Here is a 26,197-nt window from a genome sequence, read left to right as displayed (position 1 = left end):
GTCCACTGTCTCTCCCTCCCCCCTGCCAACCAATTCTAGATCCAGGACCCATGGCACTTCCTCCAGGGAGGGATCTGGGACCCATGGCATCTGAGACATTAAAAATGCATATCCTGGACTAGTTAGCCCAGTGCCAGACTGGCTGGAGCAAGCAGCACAGTCCCAGGCCAGCCAGAGTGGGTCCAGTTTCAGACTGGATGAAACAGGAGTTGCATGGTTCTGCTCCTTGGGAGGGGGTGAGGAAGGAGGGGGTTGCCCTGGACTGGGCCCGTGTTCAGCATGGGTCCCAAAGTGGGCACTGTGTGGCTTGTCCCAGACTGGCCATGGTAGGTGCAGTATGCAGCTTACAGGTCAACTCAAGACCCAGAGGCAGCACTGAAGGCTGGATCATGGGGCTCTGGCAATACCTGTTATGTCCCTGAACTAGATCATAAGGTCCAACAGACAGGAGAACATTTTCTAAATAAAATCCTGTATCTTATTACTACACATGTAGCATCAGGATGTAGAGTGCATGATATGTAACCTAAGAACAACAAAATCAAGGTGCTCCCAGTGACATTTTAAGAACTTGTCATGAAAAAGTGAGTGGTGTATTAACAATTGCAAAAAAGAAATAATATGTGAAGTCTCAAGATAATAAACATCTAACAGTCACTGTCAGCTGTCTTCTGCTTAGCACTGGAATTGTTAACTTAAGGAGGAGATACAGGAAAATGCAGAGGCAGCACCATTAGAAACTGAATTATTTCACAAGCTGTAGAACAGGGACGGGCAATTATTTCAGACAGAGGGCTGCTTACTGAGTTTTGGCAAGCCATTGAGGGCCGCATGACAGGCAGTCAGGGGCAGATAAATATTAACTTTCAAAATTTTCTAGGGCCCCTGCGGGCCGGATAGAATGCCTGCTTGTATTATAGCAGACACAGCAAACAGGCCTTGATACCTGTATTAACACAGATCTTTAATTTAAGGCAAAATGGCCTCTCCATCCTCCTCAAGTAAAGTTGTAAGTTTGCCCAAATCATGGAACTTGTGATCAAAAAATGTGTTTTCATTGGGAATTCCATGAATCATAGACTTTCTGACTCAAAATGAGATTCCTCCATGACTCACTGGTAACTGACATTCTTGGAGATGTACTGTCCACATACTCTTAACAACTTGTGCATGCATCTCACACTCTGACCACTAGTCACAGACTCTGCTTTAGTCCTACCTATAGAGAGTGCTTTGACCCTGATTCTCAAAATGCCATGGACCAGATTGATAAAAGACAGCACATACTCCCTGCTTGGCAGATTCCTTTCAACTGCAGTCTTAAATTGTATTGGACTTCAAGAAAACAGGACAGATAGGGATGTATATGTGGATAACACTCCTCAAAGAGCTCTAGTCACTGGTAACTAACTTCCTTTTACCCTTCAAGTAAATTTCCACATGCACATTGTCTCCTGGGTGGCTTGAAAGCAACAGTCATCATATCTCTGGCAGTAGCTATATCAAGGGCAGTTTGCAGGGCCCAATTAGTCACCAATTGTCCTTCAGCAAATAGAATGAAAAATGAGTCCCTGTAATTCACATGAAGGCAATATGCTTATATAACTGGACAGCATAACTAGATAACTGTCCTTAACAGCAAGAGACGCAAAACTGGAATATAGTAGAGATGTACAATTTCCTATCCAGCAAATCCAGTTTCTTTAGGTTTTTGTCTCTTGAACCCAGTTAGCAGGCTCTAGCCTTTTCATTAGCAGTCACTACAACAAGTAACAAGCATGCCATATGGACTTTTCCATCATGAGTAGAATCCTGTATTTTGTCTGCCTTTTCAACAGTGAGAGGATGGGATATTGGCACACACCAAAGCTCCAAAATGGCTCTGTTAATAAGGACTGCCACCTGAGATAGCTATGACTGACAGAGAAAGTCCAACATGCTACAGAAAATTCAGTGACTTTCTCTAGGTAAACCCATAGAGAATATGTCACATGTTTCAGCAGTTCCTAGAAATTCACTCTGAGGACAGGATCCTCAAAAAGGACAAAGCAAAAACTTCTTCCATCTTGGAGGATGAGGACGACCCAGAGAACAAAAGGCTGAGGGGTTGGCTGGAGTACAATGTCTTGCATCCCGAGTTCACAGGAGGCCAACAGACAGGTAGGGTACTGTGGCCAGAGCCTCTGGTGGCATGGGAAGATGAGCTGGCCCTGACAAGGGAACTGGGAACTTTGAGAACTCTTGCTAGATGACTACTCCAAATAAGAAGGGCCGAGATCCAGGGAGCACTCTAAGCTGGAGTTGGAACCCATCAAAATGGCAATTCACTTAAGAAATGAATTCAGTAGGGGTAAAAACAATACAGTTTCAGCAAATATTTAAAATGATATACAAACATTTGAGATCTGAAGGGCAATGAAGCTGCTTAACAGAAATCTAACAACAGTAGACTGTTACTACACGGTTGCATCCAAGGACACTGTTGTTCTTACCTTTCCATTCTTCTATTGTGTGCTCTCTTTCATCTAATTGCTTATCTGGTATCTTCGGCGGAGGCTGCAATTAGAATTGATTCATGATAAAGCAACTCAAACAATACAAATTACACAAAAGGAAAACACATGCCATTTAGCAAAAAAATACAGCAGCTGTGTACAATTTATCCAGCCCCAGGGGATGATCAGGATCTGGAGCAGGGAGCAACATCATCTGGCCCTCAAGGCTGGAATTTGACAGTAGCAGCATTAACTGCTGCAGCTTCCAGAGTCATAACAGCTGCTACTCCTCCTCACACCAAATTTCTGCCCTGCAAGTCGGATGATGCAACTCCATATGCTTCGGCTCAGGCCTCCAGGGCTCCCCACAGGTCTGGAAGTTTGGCAAAAGGATAAGCAACAGCAGCGTTAATTGCCACAGCTGTGGGAGTCATGGCACTTAACGCTATCCCTAGTCACCGTACTGCCACATTTCTGGACCCATGGGGAGCCCCACTGGCTGGATAATATGGCTCCTTCAGCCAGATCCAACCCCTGGCCTGTATTTTGGTCACACCTGGTATAAAGGATAGTTTTCAGAATCCCACATAAATTTTTTAAAATCAAACAAAACTCTATGTTGTGCTCAGCCATCTTGTATTTGACCTCTTTTCTATGCATCATAGGATCACAAGAAAGTAGGGCTGGAAAGGATTCAAACTCCTAGTAATTGATTACTAATTGCATTTAGTAAACATAGTTCAGCTACAATTCTAACAATTGTATAGCAAAAAACAAATAAATTATTACAGCAAGCAATGACATAAAACTATATCCCTAAGTAGGCTTTCTTCAATACAGCCCCCCACTTACAGGAGGTCAAAGCAAAGAACTTACTGCTTCCGCTTCTGATGGATCATACCAGACATTGATGTATGGGTGCTGCAGGGCTTCATCCACTGAGATTCTTTTAGAAGCATCTATAACCAGCATTTTTGATAACAAATCTCTTGCTTGACTGGCTACAAGAATAACATTTTCTATTTAGGTAAATGCTTAATAGATGTTATACAATGTGTTAAAGCTTAGAGAAGAGATGCACACAACATTCTCAGCAAGAAGCAAACAAATTACATATTTAAAATCTGCACATAATCCACATTTAGCAAAACTAGTGCCAGATACTACATATTAAAAAGCCAAGTCAAACAAAGAACAGTTTTTGCATCACATATAAAAACAGACAAATAAAAATTGTGGCAAAGTCATTAGTAAGTAACTGATCATAAGCCTCCTTCGTGTAAACGAAGGAATCCTGAAAATGGGACATGTTTCCTTATCTTCTAATTTGCTATTGATGTGTGTTACCATGATGCTTTAATAGACAAATTAGACAGTAATGCATTTTTAAAAGATACTCAGTTGGATGTGATCCAGAACATGGGCTCAGAGCATGTGTAACATACCCCAATCCCGGCACCACTTTTGTTCAAAAATATGTCAAGAGAAAGAGCTGATGGTGCCTCCCTTTAAGATAATCATCTAGGATGCCTGTACACATGTGGGGGAGCTGCTCCAACACCCTGTAATTACAGTCAGTTAATCGAGTCTGCTGGAGTGCATTAATTCCCGTGCTCAAACAGCCTTGCTGTCTCACGTATTCAGTGTCCCTGTGCTTCAAAATGGTGGTGGGGGGCACCTTATCTAAAGCTCATAGCATTAGCTTTAGCTAAAGTGCCCCTGCTGCCATTTTGAAGCACGGGGTGCTGAATACACAAAACTCTGCGGACACTTTAATTAGAGCGGCTATTTACATTTCAAGTGCCCTCATTTAATTTCAAAGTTTTTTGTTTCGTTTCGATTTTGCTGCTTCAAGCTCAAAACACATCAAAACAGCTTCAAAACAAAACACTTGGCGAAATTTCACACAGCCCTAGAGGACAGCCAACTGCATGCTACAGCGTGTCTTGCGTCAGGTACATTGCACCCCACTCCACTGCCACGGTTACCAGTTCTCAGTAACATTGCTACGCCTCATCTTCATTGCACACACGCTGAAGTAAACTTACTAGCCAGACTCCATGATACCCCTACGCTGCCAGTGCTACTGGGACATATTCTACCCACCAAAAGCTCGGCTCCCCTTAAAGCGTCCATTACGATCCACTCTTTCAAAACCTTTTGACTTTTCCTTACTTATTCAGTGGCATGAAAAATGGTAAACACAAGCACCAATCAATCACCACATTATCTCTGACCCTAAAGTCAGTCAACCAGGATTTAACTGGCCATGCCGTTATTGGGCACTTCTCAACCATTTTGAACTGGGCAGGCTCACTGTGCCTCAAGCCTATACCAGTGAGGCCTTTGCAATGACAACAAATGTCCTTGTGGACACGTCCAAACCATGTCCCACATTGTTAATTTGTGTCCATTTATTATGCTTTTCACACTGGTGATGCCTTAAGATGGCTGAAACAATATACTGAAATTGCATACGCTAAATAAAATTTTAAGGAGAGGGCCCTAATTTTCAAGACTAAAAAGAATCTGAGTGAAGGCACCTTCTACCCTTTCCTTTAAAGCTAGACCAATTTAGAGAGGGATGTGGGGGGGGAGGGAGAAAAAGAGTCCTGGATTCTGGCCCCTGCTTTCAGCACCATGTATACATTTTATATTAAGCAACTGCTGAAGAAAACCCCAGAGATAACTTTCTAACAACATAATATACTAATGTGATGCATCTATAATAGCTTCTTGAGGAGACAGCAACTCACCAAGAAGTTATTTCTGAAACCAAAGGATCCCATAGCCAAAGCCTGGGCAGATAAAAGATGCACATAATTTAGAAATGAAGCTAAAGGTGTGTTCTGCTTTCAGCACTTACAAATATATCTTTTTTCTTTGTTCCACTCTTTCCTGTGCCAACTTCCTCACTACCACCCTTTTCCAAACTTAGGAGATCAGATTTGTTGATATCAGTAGTAGAGAAAAATAATATCCGTTTCCCAGAGGATTTTCTTCAAAAGCAGCAGTAGCTCAGCAGATGGGAAAAGGAGCTAGCTGTAGTCACAGCTCTCTCATTCACTTCTCTGGTACCAATATATTAAATTTTAAATCTTTAAAAGCATTACATGATAATTAACAAAAGTTAAACTTTTGGTTACCAGCTAAAATATTAAGAATATTTTATATATACAGCAACTATGTATAAAAAGAGAACTTACCTTTAAGTTTGTTGTGCTCAGAGTCAGCTGGAAAAAGCACATCTGGGAAGAGTTTCTCAAAACTATATCCAGCATATTTAGGTCTGTTCTCCACATAAGTCCGTACTGTTGGTTGCAATTTCTTCATGAATTCAGGACATGGTGTTCCTAGCTGCTCAATAACTTTATTCCACTGATCAATATCTAAGGTTATGCAGCTAAGAAAAACACTGCATATCTAACATTCAGTACACAGGTTAATTCAAAACCATACAACATATCTAACAGAGATGAAGACAGACAGCTATAAGAAAGAACAAAACAATTACCAACAGCTAAGCCTAACTTAGAGCAAACAGTGAAGATGAAAAATAATAAAGAGAAATACAAGTTTGAACCACAGAAATAATCATAACTAATTGCCGAAGGATACACTTGCAAGAAGTACAGGAGCTTAAAGAGTTTCTAAACAAGGCTCAAATCAAAGTTTCACTAAAACACAGAGGTGCTCACTTCCAGTTCTCGCTATATTTACTCTCGTACTGTTCCAAACAAACACCTAGTTCTACATCCAATTCCCCAATTTGCTAGGTTTTGTTTATGCACTTGAATGATGATTCAGCCCTGAGTGTTTCACTCTTTGCTGTAAAATCAATAATCTACCCTGAGTCTGGGTCTTTATAATCTTGGTACCCTGAAGTCAATGGGAATGCTGTCACCAGCTTCAATGGGACTGGGATTTTCACCAAAGTTGTACAAGAATCTAAAAGCTGCTTACCTAGAAAGTGACAATTTTCACCAAGTTGAGGATACCCTGGACATCCTCTTTTTGCCTTAAAATTATCAGTTTTGAAAGAACAATGCACATAAAGGAGAATTTTTAGAAAGCATCTACCTGACTTAAGAGCACAAGTCCTACTGAAACCCTTGGAACCTATACTCCTAATTCACTTAGATACTGCTGAAAAATATTACCTTATATCAGTTTTTGAATTTCAGGTATCCAGGTTGTAGCTGTATTGGTCTAGATTCTAGAGGAAAAAGTTTGTGCCCAAAAACTTGCAATTAAAAGAATTTTGTTTTCCAAAGTCTTGTTGGTCTAATAAAAGATAAATCACCTCTACCATGAGTCCCGATTGCTTTTTCCTTTAGACCAATACAGCTACAACCTGGACACCTGACACATGGAAGATATCAAATTTTAGCCATTTTTAAAAATGAAATCTTCATATTTTCCCAAGCAGGAAGCAAGTGTGACCACCTGAAACCTGAGATCCTGCTTCCTGCCTTTGTTTCAAGGTAATTTGCATCATTACAGATCCTCACAGGAGGTGAGAGACTCCATACCAGCTATGAACTGACTGCCCAGAGGAGTTTTCCATCTATTGACTCCTCTGTGAAATCCTATGACATATGAACTTTCATTTCTACCCCCAGGAGAACTTTTGCAATCTTTTTCCAATGCCTGAAGAAGGGTGTTTGTGCCCCAAAACCTGCAGTTAAAGAATTTTTTTGGCAAAAAACTTATTGGTCTAATAAAAGATACCATCTCTACTTTGAGTCCTGATTGCTTTTTGAATTTCAGTGGCTTGGGTGCCTAATTACCCCAAAAGTGTCCAGTTACAAATGTAAACTGAAATTCTGCTATTATTTACACAAGTGTAGCATATCAGAATATGACCCAACATGCATCTGTTATAGACAGGTACTGCAGCCTCAAGCACATTATCAAGTGCCTATAAAATATATAGATTATCTAGCAAAACCCCACAAAACTATTATTTAAAGACTTTATTTAAAAAGCAGTAAATGCAAGAATGCCCTAATTCTTACAGTGAGCCATAAAGAAGTAACATTAAGATATTCAAAATCAGGTGCGGGGAAAAGGAGCCTGATTTTTCAGGACTGTGGACCACCTGCAGCTTCTCACAAAAGCTGTATATCTAGAAAAACACAGACAGACAAAAATACCTAAGCTACTTGTTTTAAGGTGCCAGGTCTGATAAAAAAATATCACTCTAAGGAATCCTTGCCTCTCACATAATTACTCAAACACTGAAGGCAGCCACACTAAAGTTGACAAGACTAGCCAAAAACTGGTTTATGTAAGCAAAGGTAAATCACGGACTGGCACAAAAAGAAATGATGTCCTCACAGTTTGGGTATAGAGAAAGGTAACTCTTTCAGTATTACATTATAATGATATAATTTGTTAAAATGTAACGATTACCTCTGCATGCCTCCCAAGTGATATAAGCTTAGCAAAACCATTGCAACTTTGAAACCTGAATGAAACAGTTAATTTCCAAAGTTCCAGTGACTCGGCTTACTTGCACTGCTACAAAACCATGCAGATGTAACAGTTAACAGCCAATGGACATGATAGCTCAAGTAGTTAAAAAAGTGTACTTGCCCACAGAAAGACCAGTAATTCGTGTATTTTTTGGAGAAGCTGGAGAGGTGTGTTTTGGGTGCTTTTAAAGCAGTTTTACCTTCAAAGCCAACAAATACCTAAATTTAATGCTTGTTTTAATCAATTAAAAGAGCCACAGACTTTGAGGAAGGAGAACAAAACTTACCGTGAGCAACGCCTCAATTTTTAAACAATTTCTAGTGGTAAGCCTAATACTTTTAGTTCTACTTTGCATTTACAGTGCCCCTCATTGGAAGTATCATTAGTACAGCACCATGCACTAACACAACCAATCAAATACAGCAAAAGTGCACCAATAAGAAGTGCTAGGTATTTCCAAAAGATGCTTTGAAGATTCAACTTCTAGTACACAAGGTATAAATTAAGACAAATTGAAACTATATATTGCTGGATTGCTTACCAATGTTTAAACTGTCATCTACAAACACAAAAACCAATACTGCTGATATGTTCAAACAAAAGCTGAGATCAGTTTAATATATTATAAATGAAAAAGAAAAATTCAAAACGTAACAGCTAAAGCACTAAGCAATAAAAGGAATGTTCCTTAACAATGACAACAATAAACAGGCACTGTATCAAATACAGAAAAATAAAATTAAAAAAATAAGACTCAATACGTCCAAAGAATTACCTTGCTCCTATCTCTAGAATATCTTAATTTGGAATCACTGAAGACAGCAATGAAAGTCATTAATTTTTACTTTTTTATTTTAAGAAAATGGTATCGCCATAAAAATCTGAGATACTCAGAACTGAAATCATGAATTCTTAAAAGGTATTCTGAAATAGTAGTATCACACACTATCATAGCAGTCCGCAGTGAAGCAGACAGACTTCTCTGACATTGAACTAAAATAAATGCTTGAGTACATTTTGATCTCTTACAACTATATCCTAGACCAAAGGTAAGGATACGATCTGTACCAGGAAATAAAACACCACCTTTGATCATTTCTCCCATGATGCACCCAACTGACCAAATGTCAACTGAAAACAAAATGCAATGACATTAACATAAAAGATAGTTATTAAAATAAAATAACTTAAAAAAATTCACACACACACACAAAGTGATATAAAAAGCAGTGTGTAATGAAAATGAGTGAGAGTGAATGTGCACTAACTACAGTACCAGCAGAGACTATGTCCTACTGCTAGATGCAGCCTGAATATAACTGAAGTTCTTACCTCAACAATTTTTAAAATGTATACAAAAATTCATGTCCATTTCAAAAGCATTGTACCGTATGCATTTTCATAACAGAACATTCAAACATTAATCACCTCACTAATTCAACATGCTGCAGCAGCACAAGGATACAGTCCCTTCCTGGAAAGAGGATTTTGTGGCAAACCATTTCGCCCATAATGCACCCCACAGACCATAAATCCACTATGTTTGTAGCACAAAAAGAAGGAAAAGCAAAGCAAACGGTCATTTAAAATTAAAGAAGCATAATGTGATCGCATCCTAACAACTGCAAAGACAGAACAGAAGGAAAAGAAACCCTTCTGGTGTTAACCAATGAAGTTATTTAAAAACATACAGTATCTTTTAGGATTATTTTTATATAACACATTTAAAAAAGGCAAAAGAACAGCCTAGGTTTAACACGCTGTTTAAAGAGGGAGAGAGAGAAATATGCACATGCATCAGGAGTTTAAAGCCCTTCTTGAAGTTTTGTGGCCCGGAACAATAGCATTTCTGCAAACAGACTTGCTTAGAATAGCAGAGAAGGGTATATTTCTTTAAATATTTTAAATTGTACTTGTGGGAGTCAATTTAAAATTAGCAAACTAAATTGTCATTAAAAATAGAGTAGAGCATGTCAACAGAGTAACTTCTATTTTTAAAACAGAATTTATTAGATTTTAAGAATTGAAGAAATTTTGCCAATGTCCTGAAAAGCAGTTTAACATACATTTGTCTCTCCTTTTAAACGTCGTGGATACAAATAGTGAGAACGTTTAGCATTTTAGAGGATCGGTTAACAATGATTAGCATGTTTCTGTAAGTAATTAGACTAGATATAATTGGTCTAAAAATTTCTTCAGCAATGTTGGAGTAAATGTAAATATTTTATACCTTTCTGCTTAAAAAAAATCCAAAAACACTCCCACTAAAAGATAAATTCACTTTTCAATGTTATGCCAATTTTCACTATTTCTGCTCATATTTAAAGATTATAAGCCAAATTCTACTCTACCTAGTTCACGTATAAGTGGACTTAGAACTTAAGTGTGACTGTATTCTACCCAGTGTGAGCGTGGTTGCCAGCTGTCCATAAATTTATTGACAGTCTGTAAAAAAAAAAAAAAGCTTAAAAAAATGCCTGTAAAGTATGTGAAAAAATGGAAGCATTCATAAAACAAACTAAGCAACTGGGAACTTGACTGAAGATCCCTGATCAGAAAGAAGCTTGAGGCAAAGCACTGAAGGACAGACAGAGCAGAGCAGCACCCCCTGGTGTCTGAGCAGGAGAGTAACACCCTGCAGGGAGCATTCTCCCTGGGCTTTGTAGTCCACAGAAGCCTTCAAGCCTCCAGAGGCCTCCTCTCCATTCCCCAGTCATATCCCGCTGCACCCTGTCTCTTGCCTGTATCACTGCTGGGTAGCAGGTAAGCAAAGAGTGGTCCTTCTCTGGGGATCTATGCCAGCACAGTGAGGGTAGTGAAGGTAAGGGTGAGGCCAGTGAGGGTAAGGCTGTAGTGGGGGTGGGGGGCATGCTATGTGGTGCAGAGTGCAGTCAGGTACATCAAGGTGTGGGAGTGAATAGGGAACCACTAGGGTGGGAACAGGACAGCATAAAACCTATACTTGCAATCAAGCAAGGTTGCCAATCCAGGAACATTTCTTTGACTGATAATCTGCAATTATGGGGTGGAATAAAATCACACCTAGGCACCTAAGTCCACAATGAGTGCATGCAAGCATTCAAAGAAACCAGGAGAAATGAAGTAGTTTACTTTATGCAGTTGGAAACTCTACCACTAGAACTCAAAAAGTATTTATTTGGCCAGCTGTCTACTCTGCAGGAAGACTGTGTTGCTGATGGCACTCAGACAGAGGGCCCCAGACCACACATTTCAGTGTGCTTTGCAGGCTCCACAGTCTTCCTGGAGACAGTTGACAGCACCAAAGGGATAATGTCATGGACTGACTGCTTAGCCCATATTCCCTTCCCCATAACACACCCTCTCCTCTTCCCTTCCCAGCTGTCAGGCACTCAGATAGAAGACCCACTGTAGGTCTTTCCCCTCCTGAAGACCAATGGATTTTTACCCCCCTGGCACTAGTCAACAGATCCAGTTCCAGCACAGGTCAGGTAAGTCTGGTTGGGGTCAGGTGCCACTGAGTCAGGGTTAGGTACTGCTGGATCTGGGTTGGGCTGATCCAGTTGCATGTGGGAGGTGGGTCCAAGGTCTCCAGTCCCAGCAGGCGGCAGGTCAAGTTGGTCTCTGTCTATGGGGGAAGGGGGGGGGGTTGGGGGACAGGGGCACAGTGGGCTCCATTTCTGGTGGGGACTATGCCATTTGGGTCCAAGGGAGGGGAAGGGGGAAGGATCTGATGGCCCCACCCCCTCCTATGCTCAAACAGCATGGAACTAAGCCCAATGACACCTTGCCTCCAGAAGGGACTAGCCCTTTAGATAGAGTATGAGTTGGTAGGGGGCAGAGAGGGGAGGAGGTGGGGGTTCAGGAATGGAGGAGGCAGGGACAGGGTGTCCACAGGGTTGGGGCGCCTCTGAGAATGGCAGGGGCAAGGGAGATGGGTCAGGGCTGAAAACATTATCTCCCCTACTCCCCTCCCCTCCCCTCCCAAACTGGTCCCAAGGAAGAGTGAAGCAGCATAGCGAAGCCCTTGCCCACTCTTCACAGTGGTGATTCTGGTCTGGGAAGTGAGTAGCAGCAGCTTCCCTACCCCAGTTGCCTTCCCCACCCACCCACACACACCTCCCTGGCTTTAAATGCCAGCCCTGCTGAGTCTAGCCAAGGCACAAAATATCAGCAATGCAGGCTGGGATTCCAGAGAAGAGGTGGAGCTTCTATCGCTTTGTAAGTGTACAGTATTCATTACACCTGACTAACCCTTACCACACTACATGAGGTTTAACTAGTTTAAGCTAGACTAGGTTTAACTTTCTACCTGGTGTGCCATTTTTAGACTTACATTTTGTGAATGTCTGTACACTGAGTGTTGCTACCAGACAAAAAAGGATTCTCTTGATACAAATGTAATGCTTTTACACACCATTTGATACTGTTCTCATGCAAGAGTTTTCTTGAAGTCACAAGGATGAATTTGTATTACCATGGTTAGGTCTAGGAATAAAATTTCAGCAAACTATAAAACAGTAACTTTTAAGTGAAAACCTTGCATAATAAAAGCACATGAAATAGTACTGAGATAGTTAAAAACAATAAGTAAATAATATTGCATTTTCTTAGGAAAAAATAATTACTGTTTTCTCATTCCTAAGAGTTCCTCTAAAACATTGCCTAAATCATCTGAACAAAATACTAATTTTCAAACCTAAATGTTTAAATCAAGGGCCTTGTTCATTTAAAACAAACACACAAAAATCTTTTGCTGTTTTTAAGTCAGAGATCTTAACTTCATGAGTTAGGGCATGCAAGTCATGACTACATTTAAGGTTGTGGTAATTTTTCTGTATAAATTGCTTACAAATATTTAATCCTTTTTTTGGAAGGGACCAATACTGATGTGGCATTTGATAGTTTAATGATAATTTTAAATTGTGGTCTTTTTTTCCTGCAAATAAGCCCTGTACCCTCATTCAGAGAAATGTACCTGAAATGTTCTTTAGATAGTTTGCAATCAGTGCTTAAAAAAAATCAGTTTTGTATAGACTGATGGGAATAATAGGAAAATACAAGCCTCAAGTACTCTTCTTCATACGTAAGACAGCTCATACATAAAAAGCTCAAGTGATTTAACATTAACTCCTCCACTCAGCCTTGAAAAACTCTACAGGTTTGCTTTAAAAAAGCACTGTCTTTGCAAATGTTTAATTTCATCTTGTTTCAAATTCTTTTTTCCTGTATTTAATTCAAAACTTTGGGGGTTTGCAAGCTTTGATTTTTAGTAACTGTTAAGACCCTTTCAGTATGTCACGAGAGACTTTCAGGCAATAATGCCCAAACTAACATGTGTCCATGGAACCTGAACAGGTAGGCAAAATAATCTAATAAAAATTCTGGATAATTGTGAGAAGGTCTTCCTCACATCACAGAGTCATTATGGACAACAAAATGACTGCATGCAAATCAGCTGCAGAGGATTTGTCCCAATTGCTCAGTTACTCTACTGGCAGCATGGCCCAGTTTAAGGAGTCTGAACTGCCTGTAATTTTCATCACCGTAATTAGATGGTCTTGTTGAGCCAGGCCTCTCTTGGTCTGCTACCTGGTCCCATGTAAACTAGTATAGTGTGTACCATAGTTGGGTTGTCAGTGACTAAACCAGCACCACCACTTGGGCTAGCCTGGGTAAGGAGGGTGTGTGGACACCCAGCAGGACTAAAAACAAGACCTGTTAAAGGGCAAATGGGCTTCCTGCAAGCCAACGGCCATCCATACCTGGAGAGGAGATGGGTGCCACCAGATCACTTTGCCTGAAGAATCATCAATGAAGCAAAGCAACTCAACTAACTTCATGTGGAGTGGAGGAGGGCCATTACAGCATCTAAGGTGCCCAACGGTAACTAAACATCCTTTAGCCAAAACCAACTTGTCCTGCTTGTTTAATTTATATAAAAATACCAAAAAGGTGCATTTAATTAAGAATACATTAAATAATCTTTTATAAGTATATTACAAATAGAGTAAAATCTGGTTTATTAGTTGCAAATAGTGGGTCACACCTTCACAGATGAGCTTAGTGTTGAATTTCATGAAAACTATGCTGATTCTGCAGTAAAAAAAATACACTTTTCTAACTCAATATGATTTTGTTTTTTTAAAAGAAGGAAATTTGACCTGAATAAGTTCTTATCTGAAAACTTGGGAAAGTATTAAAGTATCAATTCTTTTGTTAAGACACTACCATTATCCATCCATTAGATTTATACTATAATGAAGAATTTATGATGTATGCTAGAAAGTGCTAGGAGGAAATCAGGTAAGTCAACTTTGATATCAAGTTCAACCCTCACTAGGAAAGTCAGAGCAAACACTGAAATCAAATATACTTATCCCATTATACTTTGGCAATAAAAATAAAGTTTTTTCCATATCACTTTGTAAGAAGAAACTTTGAAGGACTTTGAAGAAACATGCCTCCCTAATCTAAAATAACAATCTAGGGAGGAAAAGATATATCTGCAGTCCTGCAAAAAATCATTTGCTCACCTACCCAAGGTATTTTTGTCACAGGGAAGGCAGGGCAAGCAGATCTTGCTCCTGGGCTTGAGATTGCTAAACCAGTTTTGCAAGTCTATATTATCCCTATTCAATCAGGGGATTAAGATTTAATGAGACTTTCCCCAATATGACATAGCCTGTATGATACAAGTTTCCAGAAACCCTAAAACAGGTTCGACTCCCACTTGTTACCATTACTCTAGGAGCCTTAGCACAGATAATCAGTATCAAGGGGTGAGTCTACAATGTGGTCCAGTGATGTAGTGTCTGTGGGCAAAAACTGTTATGCTGCCACTACATTGCTATAGCAATGCGCTCCTTCAGTTTAGGAAGTAGTACTAAATGACAGCGCAGTAACAACAGTGCCATAGGGGCATGTGTAGATGCACCCAAGGAAGTGCTAATCAATACAGTGTTTAAAATGCCTGCAGATGGTCACCGTTGCACAGGATGGTGCCAAACCATGAAGCTGCACCGGTGGCACCAAGGAAAGAACTGAGAACAGAGCACTGGTATTTCAGGAATAACAGCAGCACTATAGAGACTGTGCGTGCTACAAGAAAAAAAGACACTGTACATTCCAAGTGTTCTTTGAATGCATAACTTCCCCTCAAACACTTACCCCTCCTGTTTTCTTTTATAATATATTGATAGAAGTAGGACCAGAGAACAAGTCTAAAATGATAAAAAATGCCTGAAAAGCAGAAGAATGGAGCAAACAATAGCCTTCCCCATGAAGTTTCTTTGGATTTTTTGAACCAGTATCTTTTAGGGTCCCTCAGAGTACCTTAATAGCATTCCTGATACTCTGCATTACTGTGGCAGCTGCATTAGGAATTTATTTTAAGTGAAAATCCATGAACAGGTGGTTTGCTAAGTGATACAAAAAGTGGATATCCTCAACTTATACAAACCCTTTCAATCTGTATCTTTCCAAAACTATGAATATATTCCAGGGTAACATAATGACTCAAGATTAATTTAGGAAAAACACATTTATTTGCACATGAGAGGGACTAGGGGTGAATTCATGCCAAAGTGTTTCTCAGATTAAGACGCACACAAATTATCAAGGAAGTGGATTTATCACTTTTCAATAGTAAAACAAACCATCATTCCAAGTCACTTGTTTAATTTTTAAACAAACAAGGCCCCCAATTTCTTTTTAACATCTAACACAAACATTTCTAATAAAATTGGTTTGATATTGCATGTTGTGGTCATAGCACTACCTTAAAGAAGTTTCTACAGCTTGGAACACGTTAACATGTAAAATGTAGCATGCCAAACAAAAAATAAAGCTATGTCAAAGAAAGACTATATATTTGCTGACCGTTTTCTTTGTATCCCATCCCTAGGATGACTTCTGGCGCTCTGTAGTAACGAGTCACTACATAAGGCGTCATCATAAAACTAGTTCCTGCGGTTCTGGCCAGTCCAAAGTCAAGAATCTTCAAAGTGCAGTCTGATTTTACTACTATATTACTGGGCTTTAAATCCTTAAAAAGAAACATCATATATGCACATGACTGCCGAGACAAGCACAAAACACTCTGCAGTTTGTATTTAAAAAAGGGAAAGCTGCTGTCATGAAAACCCATACACAAGTGGGATTTTTTTTTTTTTAATTTTAAAGTTTCTGTTATTTTCTCTCTTGCATGGATTAATTTGTACATCTTCAACAAGCTACTGAATTAAGCTTCTCTTGTTACTCTTTAATTACTTATGTAACAATTGAGGTGGAAGTACAACACACTTAATGTTACTGGATATATTAGAAATGTTTCAAATACGTTTGGGTTAGTGTAAATGCTAGCACAGATAAGGACTGAAAATTACTCAAAGCAACTACAGTAAAAATATTACCATGGGAAAGAAAGGCAATATATTATATAATTAATTCCATAAAGATTCTTCTAAATTAATGCAAGGAAAATGTGGTGTTGTAGATAAAACCCAATGAGTACAAAAAGACAATGGGTACTGTGTTAGTAAAGGTTGCATTACCTCTTTTGATTTGATGTTCAGAAGGAAATTCATACTTGCAAAAGTGTCATTTACAATGAGTTAGTTTCTCATCTGTAATCAACTTTCATGAAGACCAAACACAAAACTGTACCTTTACACAACTCCCTAAAGATAACACTTAACTTTTAAAACAGGGATTAAAATTACCTAACCAAGTTTCAAGAAATTTTCTGTTGAAAATGTTGCAACAACGCTCTTTATTTGAGTTCTTGGATCAGATTTTGGTTTTTCACTGTCTCATACACTCAGCTATGAGCTATCTACTGGTAGTGCAGCATCTACACAGACATACATGTCAACTATTTTACCTGCAGCAATATCGTACACATCATTGGATATCCTAGATCAAATACTGCCTGTAACATCAGTGATTTTGTTCTAAAAAGCATAACAAGATATTTTATTCCTACCAAACTGATCTCTAAAGGTTGGCAGCATTGGTTTTCCTTGTCTGTCCCCCCAAAACAATATTTGTATGTAATGCAAGATGAAGATCTGGCCCAACTTTTTACATAACAGTTACTGGGATTCAAAGCACAAATTACCATGGCCTACATTTTGCATAATCTACATAGTTTTCATTTGGCAGCTGTCAGGTTTCCAGTGAGCATCTCAACAAACACACAAGAACGCAGGCTGGCAACCTACAGTCTTGTAGGCCAGAACTAGCTGCAGACTCAGGGGCCTTCAGTGGTGATCGGCAGCAGGGAGGTTTGGTGGGGCTGCACTGTGCTATGCTGTGCTGGGGTCAGGCAATGGGAGGCTTTACCCAGGCCACAGCTGGGTGGCAGGGAGAAATGGTGGTAGCAGTGGCCAGGACCTGGTATGCCTTGGACCCAAACCACTTCATTTTTACCTGCTGCCTCAAAAAGGTTGTTGACTGCTGCATAGGAGTGCTGTAGTACTTACTACAAAGTATAAAGGAAAACCAATTATTGTACAGGAATATTTGAGGCATGCTTGTTAATTAGAAGTCTCTCTTTCTCTCTCACTGACACATACTTGCTAATAGTATCCTAGGAGAATGTAAAGTTTTGCTTACAAAGTTCTCAATCAGCTTTTTTTAGCCATTTAAGACCAATATGTATTTTAGACTGTTCCTGAGTTTTGCTTATAGCCCAATGTGAAGAGTTACTGGTAGTAACCTTTATTAATTAACTCCCGTAAATCTTTGACAAATTGCTGTTTTCCCAAATTTTACTTCATATTCCAGCTCAATCCTATCTAGAGAATAGCAAGACACTGTTGTGTTAACCCAAACATTAAGCCTACATTACAGAATCACAGAATCATAGAAAATTAGGGTTGGAAGGGACCCCAAAGGGTCAACTAGTCCAACCCGCTGCTCAAAGCAGGACCACCCTGACTATATCATCCCAGCCAAAGCTTTGTCTACCCAGGACTTAAAAATCTCTAAAGATGGAGATTCCACCTCTCTGGGTAGCCTGGTCCAAGTGCTTTGCTACCCCTCCTAGTAAGAAAGTTTTTCCTAATATCCAACCTCAACTTCCCTTCCTGAAACTTGAAACCACTGCTCCTTGTTCTGCCATCTCCCCTCAAGTCTCCTCTTCTCTCAGCCTCTCCTCAGAAGTCATGTGCCCCATATCCCTCTAACTAGTTTCACTGCCCTCCACTGGACTCTCCAATTTGTCTACATCCTTTATGTAGCTGGGGGAGGGAGAGATGTGCAAAGTAACACAATACTCTAGATATGGCCTCACCAGTGCCAAATTGAAGGGAATAATTGTTTCCCTTAATCTACTGGCAATGCTCCTACCAATGCAGCTCAGTATGCTGTTACCCTTCTTTGTAACAAAGGCACACTGCTGGCTTATATTCAGCTTATTGTCCCCTGTAACCCCCAGGTCCTTCTCTGCAGAGCTACTGCTTAGCCAGTCAGTCCCCAGGCTGTACCAGTGCAGGGGATTGTTCCATCCTAGCTGCAGGACTTTGCATTTGTACGTATAGAACTTCATGAGATGTATTTTGGTCCAATCCTCCAATTTGTCTAGGTAACTCTCTGAAAACCTCGCCCTACTCCTCCAGCATATCCACCGCTCCCCTGAGCTTGGAGTCAACCACAAGCTTGCTATGGGTGCAATCTGTCCCATCTTCCAGATGGTTGATGAAGATACTGAACAAAACCAAGCAATCACCTACTGAGCATAACTACTAAAATTATTGTCAGCACCGGGCCTCCAAAAAACCTAAAAAATGACGAAGTGGAATATAACATTACCCTGCTTTGGAATTCCCATGGTACATACTGACACAAGCAGCATTTTGAATTCATCCAATTGCAGAAATGTGTATATATGTTCATCATACCAGAAATCAAAAACCTTATGTAACTCATTGGTTAAACCAGGAGATGTGCATACAGTCCAAGAGTATTGATATAAAACTTTAATGGCATGCTCTGTGCTCTTCATCAAGTCACTTAAGGAAAGAGACATAAAGAGATCTTTCAGTGCCTGGGGCAGGTGTAAGGAGGGGAATTATGCTGATCACTAGAGATGCACCGATATATTGGTCCATATTGGATTGGCACCAATAAAAGGAAGACTGACATTACTGGCAATCAGCTTCTTTTGGCCGATAATGTCACTGATAAAAGTTTACCTACAGTCAAAACTGTACCAGAAGACACTAATACAAAAGTTAAATATACTCACTGCAATTTTCTCAGTAAGAGCAAATTATCTGAACCTTTCTCTGCATTTGACTTTCATGCCACACATGTTGCAAATCTCTGGCTTCACCTTTGCTGACGACCTGCTTCACTATGGTACAAATAAACTAAATGCCTATGCCACATGTTCTCCGTATAAACATGTACCTTTATAACTGTCCCTTATTTTCAGAAGTTTTACTGTAATACCATTAATAAATGTGAGGAAACCTAATATTCTACACTTCTAAATACTGAAGGTGAAATGTATGTTCATACATTTTTCATGAACAACAAGCTGAATCTCCTATGAAGGGCTAAAAATGAGCTGTCATAAGAGAATCCATCATGAGGATGTGCAGATGAAATTCATCCATCTGTGTCATTCAGAGGCATCCATGCATACAAAGATCACTGTCTACACAGCATATGTGCCAAAAGTCAGCCTTATTAAAGACCGTTCAAATATATCACGCATACACTTAAAAACGGGAAATCTAGCCTCAGGATTTCTGTTAGTTTTCGTTTACAGTTTGTAATCATAATCAGTCAGCACCAATAATATTTAGAACAGAAATTAACATCAGAGTAGTACAAAGGTAGCAACTTTTGTAGTTATGATTTACATTCAGATTCACCCATATTTTGGTGGGCTTAAAGGTTCTGAAAGCAGGCTCCATAGCTCCACAGAATAGCGTCAAGCTCCATAGACTAGAGACTCCCACCTACTTATTTCAATATAGACAGGAAAGGGCACTCTTGTCATTTCTATGCCAGATATGTCCAGACCATGGGTGATCGCCTTCTTTAATGAAAAAATTCTAAGAAAATAGAGAAGCTACTGTACTACTGATGAAAAATAATGTACAGTAAATAGATATGGAGAAATATGTATTTTAGAGAGATGAGAATTTACTAAGTCAACACATATATAATTTGATATGATAACAATGAAAATAGTGTAAGTACATACTAATAGCAATGTATAGGATGCTATTTTAAGATTTTAGAAAGAATGTGATATTTTGACAATCTACCAAAAGCTATAGTTCCGAAACTATACATAGCATGCATAATGAACGCATACAGGGTAGGGCTGGATATTCACCCTGCTTTTCCCTTCTGGGCATACTCAGCAGGCTGCATTGTGGCTGTGTTAGCAGCCAGGAGGAAGAGAATCACCTAGGTATGCACATAATGCTGCATAAGCTCCAATACATTAGTCACAGAAAAAACACAACTATTTGGGGAGGAGGGCCCTCAACCCAAGAACCTAGTGATTAAGGCACATGGCCAGAAAATGAAAGGTCAGGGCTCTGGGCTTCCCACACCCACAAGGGAGTTGAACCTTTACCCCCACACTTCCTAACTTCCAAGCCATGAGCTGGGCATTATCCAACACACTACCCAGAACCTCCTCTTCAAGCTGACCTACTGGGTAGCCAAGAGTAGAAGACGCACAAGGCTAGGAAGAATGCAAAAGGGAGCACATCTCAAAAGAGATAGAAAATGCCCTGGAAAGGAGGGAAGCCTGGGTTTTAGCCTTTTTCCTTTTCCCTGTTTATTCATTTTATCCAATGAATATTAAATTGAAGGTGCAATGGGCCAGCTACAAGTGGAGGGCTGGTAAGTACTCTGGCTAATGCCAAGCCCATGGTCTGGTATCAGTGGGATTTGGCAGAAGTAACTTCAAAACCCCTTTGAGTGATGGCACCTAGAACTTGGGTCTCTCACTCCAGGAGCAAGTGCCCTAGTCCCCAGGCTCCGGGGCTAAAAGACTGGAGGGCCCCAAGTCTTTCCTCAGTTTTACATGTATAGGGAAATCCTATTCTGCCACAGGTGGGAACTGAAATAGAAATCTGTATGAATGCCAAAAGCTGCCATTACACAGCCACATAAAGGGCTACTTAGACACAAAAAGGTAAAATAGTCCTAAAAGCAGTCTCTCCAGATTTTCCTCCTGTTAATCACTTGGATAAATGTTCTACTGCAAATTAGAGGAGGTAATGCAACCTGTTACATAGATTTGGACCTATTTAAATCTACCAAATTGCAGTTGGAATCAAGAGAAGAACAGCTCCAAAATGTTGCTTCAAATTTACATTATCTTTAGCTTAGAGTGGAGCAAAATATTTTTAAGTCGTGTTATCATTCTTTGTACTTATATATTACATATATAAATCAGGCAGAGACCATATCTTTTGGTTTTACTATGAAAAAAAACCCTCTTTCCTGGCTTCTTAACACTGAAGGCAAAAAGAACAGAAACATTAAAAAAGTGAACTATACCAACTCACCCTATGTATAATTCCAGCAGAGTGAAGATGTTTGATACCACACAGCATCTGATAGAGAAGGTACGACATTCGTTCATGGTCTAGTTCCATCTGAATCACTTGGCAGAGATTTGCATCCATAAGCTCCATCACTATGTAACTTATGAAGCAACAACAAATTAGTAATTAGAATATAGCAGTACTGTGTAACATCCATTTAGTAGACCTCTTAGTTTGTAACAATTCAATAATTTCTCAGCTAGGTAAAAAAAAAAGTCTTACACATCTTGAAATTCTTCCAGGGATTTCTGTGGGGTGAAAACATTCAGGAGGCCAATTATCTGTAGAAAGGGAAAAAGAAAAGCCACAAATCAGACAGGTAGATTTTGTCTAATTGTACAGAAGAGAGAACTGGCAGCTGGAAGGAACTGAATGTTGGTCCTGGCTGTCTCTTTGTATTAAAAAACAAGTGCATTTAACTCTTTAGCAAGCAGAACCTGATAATTAAAGAATTGCTGAGGTCTGTTCTTCTTAGCCTCCCAATTTAACCTTTGAGTCACAGACTAAAGTGCTTTTCTTTTGGTTTAACCACATGCAACATCACTGGCAGAGTCTATGGCCCATTAAACTGCTCCTGTGATAAGAGCATGAAGTCTCTGACAGAGACTTCAAAGACGGAGAAGCTTCTTTATCATCCTGGGCCAGTGGAAGAGGGAATTCTGCATTGTAAAAGGAACTCTGTACTGACATCAGCTGAAATGAGCAGGTAACCTACAGGCTCTCAAAGGAAGGCTAAGACAGGTTCACAACCCAAAAGCTATGTGGAATGCTAACCTCTAATGAAATACCATGTTATGGATAAATCCAAAGGTAGATCAGGTAGCTAAGTATACATTTATGAAAAACACAGGTTATGTCATAAAAAGTTCACTGCTGATTTACCACCAGGCAAGCAAAATGACAACTTGGAACAGGGAGTAGAAAAAAAGAGCTTCCACTGGTAAGATAACTAGCAAAGAAAGTACCTAGAAAGATTGAGTTCTGATACAAGAAGGAAGCAGCAGTGAAACTAACATGGGATTTAGCACTGCCCTATGCCAAGCATACATCAGGATACTTGCACTGGATGCTGTGGCACCCAATGCAAAAAACATCCATGATTCTATGATTTGTGGTGGGCCAGGAAGTTCCAGGTTTAGCCTTCCATTCCCTCTTTTGCACAGACTTGGGTATGCTATCGCACAACAGCTTCTCCTCTTCGTGCCTGACAGACACAGGTGCACCAGAACAGATGCTGAGATCATACAAGAGCAACAAATTCTGACTAAATATTTATAGGGAGAGAAAGCAAACATGTGGCCAGCTCCATCTCGCAGGCACAATGGCACATGATTAACTAGAGGTAACCATGACTATCAATTTGATGTGAATAGGGAACATTTATAACAGGGTTTGTCTTGATATCTTACAGCAAAAATAAGTATCGTGGCACAAATGTTGAACCTTCAAAAATTTAAACAGGACACTGGCTATACAATTTCACTGCAGAAGGGCCAGCTACATTTGAGGTAATTTACAGGAGAGTCATTAAAGCAACCAATTTACTGCTTTTTAGCAATACCATAATGTTGTTCTCTCAAAATTCTACAAAAGAGGAGAAGACTACTCCCAAGAGCGCAAAAAAATGTGTGTGTGTGGGGGGAGGTTAGCAGTACCAGGGATGCCCTGAATGCCCCTGTACCCCAGAGATTCCCTGGTGGCTGTGATAACCTCTGCTGAGCACAACAGTAAGCCAGAACCTCTGCCTTGTGAAGTTCTAGTATTTACCTGCTTTCTCTTAAGGTCTCTAGCATATAGGCTCTCAATAAATGGGACTCCAGGACATAGGACTTCCTCCACAGCTGGATTTAACAGAGCATAACCTTTAAACAGGAGGTCCTGTATCACTGTCAGGGCCTTCTGTGGTATCCCAAAAGACTGGAATCACAGGGTGCTTGAAGATATGTGGGGAAGCTGATCCGACACATTGCAATTATAGCGTGTCAGAGCAAACATGATTTGAGTCTGCTATAGAGGTGCAGCGATACAATCGGTCTCATATCAGATCGACACTGATATGAAGAAAATTGATCCTATCAGACATCAGCCTGACGTGGCCAAAAATTTGGCTGATAAATGCCTGTGCGTGTGCGCAGCCACAGTGCAGCAAGCAGGCAGCAAGCAGGCAGCAAGGAGCACAGCCTGGCAGGGGCCGTGGCAAGTGCTGCCCTGCCCTGCCCGGGATGAAGCCGCAGCTCCTTCAGGAGGTACGGGGAGAAGGAGGGAAGGCTCCTGCTGCTGCGTGCCGCTTGTCCAGGAGCCACTGGTCTGGCACTCACCCAGTGGCTCCTGCCACTGCTCCTGCCACTGATCTGGGAGGGCATTGGGGGCTGGGGGGCATGTGCCCCCAGATCTGTGTAGGGCAGGGCAGGCTGGGGCCAGGGCTGAGCTGGGCTCCTCCCATCCCCCGCAGATCCAGAGGCACATGCCCCCACCCCATTCCCTCCCAGACAAGTGGCAGGAGCAGCAGTGGGAACCTCCAGGTTAGCACCAAACCAGCGGCTCCAGGATGAGCTGCTTGCACTGGCAGGAGCTGCCCCACCCCCTCCTCCCCATGCCCTCTGGATGAACTGCAGATCTGTCCCATGTCCACCTTGCCCCAGCTGGGCAGCGCTTGCCCCACTCCCACTCCTCCCCACCCCCTGCTTCCCTTCCACCCCACTAGACTTATCAGCTGCATGCAGCTCTTCAAGCTGCCTGGCTGATATCAGAAATCAGATTGGTATTGTTTGATATGCCTCCTTAAAAATTGTCTATCAGTATCAGCCCCAAAAATCTCTAGCAGTGCACCACTAGTCTGCTACAGCATACAAATTAGTGCACTCCAGCAGCCTCCACATCTCATGCATCTGTGTCCCTGTGCTACAAACTGGCAGCAGGGGCAATTTAACTAAATAAAGCTCCTTCAATGAGGTTGAAAGCACCCCAGCTGTCATTTTGAAGTACAGGGATGCTGATACACAAGACACTACGAAGACTTTAATTACAGCGGCTCTCAAAGCCACTGTAAGTAAAGTGCCCCACCCCCACCCACAAGTATGTGCAAAAATGCGCGTGAAACCTTGAGCACGGTGATGTAAATGGTATAGTTATGAAAGGGCACTAGTGTCTGACAAGCAAGGAAGAGGAGACTATAACTGCTTCAAATAGTTTTCTGTCTTCTGCAGGTATTTTTCCCACAGCACCGAGCTCTGTTTAGCAAGTCTAAGAGCTTTAAACAGGAAGGAAGATTTATTCTAAGGGGGTCAGTAGGCTGTAAAAGTTGCTTCACTTGCTTGTTTTCCCCAAAGACCTCAGTACATCCATATCACAGGGGTAAGGGACTGAGATCAGATGCCTAGATGACTGCTTTCCCAGAGATGCCAGAGGTCTACTGTATCTGTAGTGGTGGCTCCTGGATTCCCTTTTCAGAGCAGTAAGCCACATGAATGTGGACTAAGTGAACCTGTGGTGATACTTTCCTACTGTTCTCTTGAGGAGAAAGAAGAAAATACCATAATTTCCTTCATACAGTTTGAAACTTTTCCTTCACAATTAACCCCCTAAAACTGGAGTACATGCATTAAGGAGGTGAGCTAATTTTCTGCCAAGGATAGAAGCACCCTACTTTGATTCCTCCTACATGCTGCAGCAGCTGTTTCAGTACTATTTAAGCATCTGAGGGAGTCAACTGACATGACTCACTGTTCTTCACTCCAGAGGCTTTAACTATCGTCTCTCCTTTGTAGTGATCATTTATCAAGCTAACCTTTCTTAGGGCAATCTTGCTGTTTAGGTGTTATTTCCTATTTAGGTTTAGGTCCTATTTCAACTTAAGTTAAGCAGGAAAGGGAAGACGGCTAAGCTGAAAATTAGGCTCTCTGCAACTATGCAACCATAACTCTGGAAAAAATATTTTTTTCTTCATTCTTCCTTTCAAAAATAAGGTGTATATTGTACTCAGGGATGTATGTATGCAAGAAAGTAAGACTTCTCAAATGATGGTCCTGGCTCTGGGACACCAGGGCAGGTCCTGTGCTCCCGCTTGCTACCACTTCCCCCCGCGTATAGCTGCCATTTCCCTGCCTTCTAGCTGGCTGCTGATGGCTCCAGGTACTGGGGCCAGGAACAGGTGTGTGTGTGCGTGCGTGTGAGCACACGTGTGTGTTCATAGGGCTAGTCCCACCCCACCATACACATGCACCACACCCCCCTTGCACTGCCATACATGCAGACCCTCACACCCCTCACACACTCCAGCCTCCCTCTGCCCACACACTTCCCCCCACAAACCCCATACACACCCCACACATCTACACCCATCCACACACATACTCCATCACCCTACACCCACACCCATACTCCCCACAAGCCCCTCCCACACCCATACCCTCCCCCACACACCACATACTCACACACCCACATCCCCCCACAAACCTATACCCTCCCCACGCCCCACACCCTCCCACAATATACAAGAGTAAGACTTCATTTTAAGCTACTGTGCAAGCACCACTATGTGTACTACACAAACGCATGTAAATCAGGACAACAATCTTTTTTTAAATCAAATTAATGAATGTTGTAGATGTTCAGTTTTAAGAATATAATTTGGTATTTTCCTGGTTCCAAGATGGCAAAACC

At 40.9% G+C, this 26,197-nt stretch overlaps 1 protein-coding gene across 5 annotated transcripts in view; it reads right to left on the bottom strand.

Annotated features, from left to right (window-relative positions):
• MAPK8 (mitogen-activated protein kinase 8) overlaps nt 1-26,197 on the bottom strand; it is a 171,243-nt gene that overhangs the window by 11,894 nt on the left and 133,152 nt on the right. For 4 of the 5 annotated variants that reach the window (XM_019502545.1, XM_019502544.1, XM_019502547.1 and 1 more), the window contains 7 exons: nt 21,758-21,816; nt 21,497-21,635; nt 15,834-15,999; nt 9,033-9,104; nt 5,702-5,884; nt 3,372-3,496; nt 2,493-2,556 (listed from right to left, as the gene is read on the bottom strand). In XM_019502545.1, the coding sequence (XP_019358090.1) occupies nt 2,493-2,556; nt 3,372-3,496; nt 5,702-5,884; nt 9,033-9,104; nt 15,834-15,999; nt 21,497-21,635; nt 21,758-21,816 (808 nt within the window). Of the gene's footprint in view, nt 1-2,492; nt 2,557-3,371; nt 3,497-5,701; nt 5,885-9,032; nt 9,105-9,438; nt 9,511-15,833; nt 16,000-21,496; nt 21,636-21,757; nt 21,817-26,197 lie in introns of all 5 variants that reach the window. The other variant, XM_019502548.1, reaches the window with a different exon arrangement.

This window comes from Gavialis gangeticus, unplaced genomic scaffold (assembly GCF_001723915.1).
Source record: "Gavialis gangeticus isolate Ggan-Ray unplaced genomic scaffold, GavGan_comp1, whole genome shotgun sequence".
NCBI classification, from domain to species: Eukaryota; Metazoa; Chordata; order Crocodylia; family Gavialidae; genus Gavialis; species Gavialis gangeticus.
This window is presented reverse-complemented; position numbering and strand designations above follow the sequence as displayed.